This window comes from Octopus bimaculoides, chromosome 2 (assembly GCF_001194135.2).
Source record: "Octopus bimaculoides isolate UCB-OBI-ISO-001 chromosome 2, ASM119413v2, whole genome shotgun sequence".
NCBI classification, from domain to species: domain Eukaryota; kingdom Metazoa; phylum Mollusca; class Cephalopoda; order Octopoda; family Octopodidae; genus Octopus; species Octopus bimaculoides.
The window spans coordinates 137,408,454-137,413,584 of NC_068982.1; the positions used below are offsets into that span (position 1 = coordinate 137,408,454).

At 37.1% G+C, this 5,131-nt stretch overlaps 2 protein-coding genes across 2 annotated transcripts in view; one reads left to right on the top strand and one right to left on the bottom strand.

Moving 5' to 3' along the window:
* Positions 1 to 1,583, top strand: part of LOC106869409 (FAD-dependent oxidoreductase domain-containing protein 1) — a 21,304-nt gene extending 19,721 nt beyond the window's left edge. The window contains exon 9 of the mRNA XM_052965889.1: positions 1,226 to 1,583. Within this exon, the coding sequence (XP_052821849.1) occupies positions 1,226 to 1,480 (255 nt within the window). The 3' untranslated portion in view covers positions 1,481 to 1,583. The remainder of the gene's footprint in view (positions 1 to 1,225) is intronic.
* Positions 1,584 to 2,892: 1,309 nt separating this feature from the next.
* LOC106869452 (nucleolar protein 12) overlaps positions 2,893 to 5,131 on the bottom strand; it is a 5,121-nt gene continuing 2,882 nt past the window's right edge. Inside the window, exons 3-5 of the mRNA XM_014915205.2 lie at positions 4,355 to 4,522; positions 4,014 to 4,123; positions 2,893 to 3,038 (exon numbers count right to left, since the gene is read on the bottom strand). Of these exons, the coding sequence (XP_014770691.1) occupies positions 2,915 to 3,038; positions 4,014 to 4,123; positions 4,355 to 4,522 (402 nt within the window). The 3' untranslated portion in view covers positions 2,893 to 2,914. The remainder of the gene's footprint in view (positions 3,039 to 4,013; positions 4,124 to 4,354; positions 4,523 to 5,131) is intronic.

Sequence of the window (5,131 nt, forward strand, 5' to 3'; positions counted from 1 at the left end):
TTATGTTTTATTTATATTCCTGCAGAACTAATGTGGGGTATAGAATATGGAATATACAATATATAATATGATATACAATATACAATATAAAATAAAATAAAATAAAAATGGATGGCACCATGAAAGAAAGTATTGAATGTAGATGAAATATTGAGTGTTCAATATAAAGGATCAAATATATAAATATATATATATAAAGGCGACTCGAGTTTCAGGGCTATTTCCCTTCGTCATGGCCGGTATGACAGACTTTATATATATATTTTACATTGGACCTCATGGACGCAACAACAAGTGACTGAGACAGTTGGCAATATGCTGTGCTTGAGAAGACTCATCAAGCCAAGTGAAATCATAGCCGTGGCTGTTGCCAGTGTCATGCAAATGGCACCCATGCAGGTGACTATTGACTGAGACATGTTTTTAGGCCTCGGCCCCACTGTGTGGCATTTTGGGCAAGCATCTGCTATAGCCCCAAGGCCAACCAAAGCCTTGTGAGTGGATTTGGTAAATGGTAACTGAAAGAAACCCCATGTGTGCACATTTAGTTACTGAGAAGGTTGCAAGAAGCAACAAAAGAGCTTTGACTAACAAAAACAAAACAATCAGATGTTTAATAAATCAATGGAATTGAACCAGTGTGTGTGTGTTAATTATATTGGAATAACAACTCTCCCTAAACACAACAAATTGATATAGAGCTCTGTGATAAGTTTACTTCCCAGCCACATGTTTTCAGATTCAGTCCCACTGTGTGACACCTTGGGCAAGTATCTTCTGCTATAGCCCCAGACCAACCAAAACCTTGTGAGTGGATTTGGTAGATGGAAACTGGAAGAAACCCAATGTGCACACGTATTCTTTTATTGTTTTATTTGTTTAGGTTATTTGACTGCAGCCATGCTGGAGTCATTATGCTAATATAATTATATTGGCATAATGACTCTCCCTAAACAACAAAATTTATTTCAACACACAAATTCACATAAAGAATCTTGCAAACCAGATGCAAAAACGAAATATATATCATTCATTCGTTTAGAACCCATTTTCCCATCCTAACATAGCTTCCATGGAGAGTTGAGGCAGGATTTTACTGCCAGTTGAGCTTCCTGTTGCCAATCCTTACCTATTTTTTGAGTCAGGAATTTGTTTATTCCATGCCCCTAGAATGTCATGTTATGTGACTTATTTGTAATATTCATATTTCCTTTCTTCTTTTTAGGTGAAAAGCGCTTGGGCTGGTTTCTATGATTACAATTACGCTGACCAAAATTTAATTATTGGAAATCACCCTTACCACAGGAATATGTTTTTCGCCAATGGTCTTAGTGGCCATGGCATTCAGCATGCCCCTGCCATTGGTCGTGCCATTATGGAATGCATCATTGATGGCAAGTTTGAAACTATAGATTTATCCAGATTTACATTTGAAAGACTGTTGGATGATGAACTTATATTTGAACAAGGAATTGTTTAACAAAGAAGAGTTCCTCTTCCAAACACACACATAACCATCAGAGAGAGAGAGAGAGAGAGACAATGAAATAAAGAAAATCGCATGTTTTATTTATAACAAATTTTATAGTTGTTTGTTTTCTGGATTTTTTCCTTTACCATATGGCTTGTAGGAAGTGGGTAATGCCCATAGCTTTTAGAGATCTCCCAAAGACAGGTGAAATTAATGCCATTAATGGTCCTCTCGACTCTTTGTAGCCTTAGGCTGACCAATGCCTTACGAGTGAAATTCGCAGATGGAAACTGTATGGAAGCCAGTCATTTGTGTGTGTGAGTGTGCCTGTGAATATGTGTGTAAATGTTCGAATTCTTTGCTTCACATCAAAATCATTGGGCTAAAATTGAGATAGCAGTTGACATTCCCTGTCAAATCATCTGCCAGTTCTCCACTTTGAAAGACATGTAGAATAAAAGGTTTCGTATTTGAAAAACAAGTGTTAGTGACAGCAAGGGAATCCAGCCGTAAAACTTAGCCTCAATAATATGCATTCATTCAATCCTTGCTTGCATCAAAAGCAGACATTAAAGATATAAATGATATATAACAAGCTTCCTCACAGTTTCCATTAACCAAATTCTTTCACAAGGCATTGGTTGGCCTGGAGCTATAGTAGAAGACACCTGCCTAAAGTGGCCTTGACCTGAAGCCACAGGGTTGTGAAGCAAAGTTCAACCCATCTAAGCATCAATTGCTGATTCTTTCAGCCAATCTGTCCAGGTTAGGTATTCCTACACCCACATCATCCATGATGCTGCTGTTCCTAATGTTTTGCACACAGCTGAACGCACCCATTCATATCTAAAAACTGGGGTTATTACAGATAAACCTGGTTTCTCTGTCACACTAGTATGGGAATGTATAGATGTGTTATGATGGTTCAGTTACTGACTTTTTTATGATCGAGAACAACAAAGAAATTATGCTACCTTTTCCTTGATCAGTGATTACAACCCATTTCACCTGTCCAGCAATAAGGAGCACAACTAAATTACAAAGTAGCAGAGTTTTTAATTAAAGGAAAATACATGATGGGAAATACTGACTGCAAAACCATTATTAATTGACATGTAAAAGCACCTACTACACTCTCTGAGTGGTTGGCGTTAGGAAGGGCATCCAGCTGTAGAAACTCTGCCAAATTTAGATTGGAGCCTGGTGTTGCCATCCGGTTTCACCATTCCTCAGTCAAGTCGTCCAACCCATGCTAGCATGGAAAGCGGACGTTAAACGATGATGATGATGATGATGATGATGAATTGCCAACCTAATCAAAAAACTCAGTGACCCACTTGTAGTCCTTTTTCAGCTTAGCTACAGTACTTTCCCTTGCACCACTCTTCAGCAAAATGACAACAACACCAACAAAAAGTACATAAGCTAAAAAAAATAACCCTTTTATTTCTTCTTTCTCTGAAACATTTTATCTTTTCTAGACTTTGGGTCCAAATCACTTCGAGGGACATGTTTTTTCTTCTGTTTTGCTTTCAGTCTTTGCTGTAAATCATTGGCTTTTTTGATCCTGAAATATCAAAAGATTAAAACAAAATAAGAGATGTGATGACATACATTGGTTTAACTTGTTGAATTGTTATTCATACACTGCTCTGCTCAATTTATCTCATTGAACATCCAGTGGACTCATTAGTACGTTTGCATTTTGTTTCACAAGTTCATATTTTGCATTGTATAGGGGTTAATAAATAAATTAAGAAGAACAGAAAAAAAAAAGCCACTTTCATATATTCACACATACATCTATACATACATGCATACCCAGACACACTTATATAAAGAGAGATACTTTGTTACGATGCAGTCTCAGTTTCCGCCTTAGGCAAATGTCTTCTACTGTAGCCTCAAACAGACAAATGCTTTGTGAGTAGAGTTAGTAGACTGAAGCTATACAGAAGCCCAACAACCATCATTGTTTTAACATCTATTTTTCCAAGCCTTCATGGGTCAGATGAAAGCACATTGGCAGAGCAGTTTTATAAGGTCAGACATCCCTCTTGTCTTCAATTGTCACCTGTTTCCAAGCAAAGTAATAATCTCCCAGTGTATCAAACAACAAATAGCCTGCACATGTTTATGAAGAGAACTGGAAACAAATAGCACCAAATCAATGAGCCATTTGTTTACAAAGATCACACAAGATGTCAAGAAGCCCAGACACGCTGTCATGTATGCACACGTGTGTGTGTGTGTTTGTGCACATGGATGCATATGTGTAAATGTTTATATTCTACATCCTTGCATGAAAAACATGGAACAAAAAACAGTGACTTTTGTTGACATTCCCTGCTTACAAATCATCCTGTAACTCTGCACTTTCAAAGACAAAGAGAATAAAAATCTATTTACTCATAAAACAAGTCAGATTCAGCAACACTAAAGGTATCTAGTTATAAAACAAATCCCTCATATTTATCTAACACATATACAGGTAAAATAAATGAATGAATGTGTATGTGCGTGCACGCATGTGTGTACTAACCGATTGCGAAGTTTCTCTTCAAAAATCTTCTTATTTTTCACTTTTTCATCAGTATTCTCCTCTGATGGGTCTGTTAGGGTTTCTGCTGGTTCCTTTTCGTCTCTAAGAGCCTACAGAAAAATGAAGAAATACCAAAACAAAACTCCATCAAACTTATTCCAACAATATGCATGTTGTATGATATACAGCTTTACAAATTAACCAATCATCAGACGAATAATAAAAGGAAATTAGTGAATACAGAAATTATTAACTTCATACACAAGAGATTTGTACAACTTTTTCATCATTTAACCAACAACAACAACAACAACCAATGACCGTGTTTAGCACTGACTGACCTTGTTTACTCCCAGTCGTAATCCATCTTGACCAGAAAGGTCAACTTCTGAGATGTCTGTTACTGTTACAGTGTGGTTGTCCAAATCATAAACTTTGGGATCAAGAAGATGTTTGATTTCTTCAGGAATTGCAGATTCTCGTGCCATTGTCTTGAACAGTTCTCGTTTCTAAAAGAAGAGAGAAAGAAAAGAAAATACAAGATGTTTAGGAGTTTTTTATCTTCAATAGAAACCATCATCATCATAATTTAGTGTCTGTTTCTATGTTTACATGTTGCATTCATTAGGCTACGACCATGCTGGGGCACCACTTTGAAAAGTTTTTAGTCAAATGAATTGATCCCAATACTTTTTATTTACTTTTTTAAGCCTGGTACTATTCTATTGCTCTCTTTTGCAGAACTGCAAAGTTACGGGGATGTAGAACACACACACACATATACACACAAGTTTTTTTTTCAGATCCCATCTACCAAATCCACTCCCAAGACTTTGGTTGGCTCGAGGCCATAGTAGAAGGTGCCATGCAGTGGGACTGAACTCAGAACCATGTGGTTGGGAAGCAACAAACTTCTTTCCCTACAGCCACACCCATGCCTTCATATTCACCATACTATTATTTTCTTCCACCTTTTATTTAATCTTTCTATTTCAGATTCCCTACAATCCCCCATCCCTACCAAGAAAGAAAAAAAAAACTGACAGGTGCAGGCATGGTTGTGTGATAAGAAGCTTGTTTCCCAACCACATGGTTCCAGGTTCAGTCCCACTGCATAG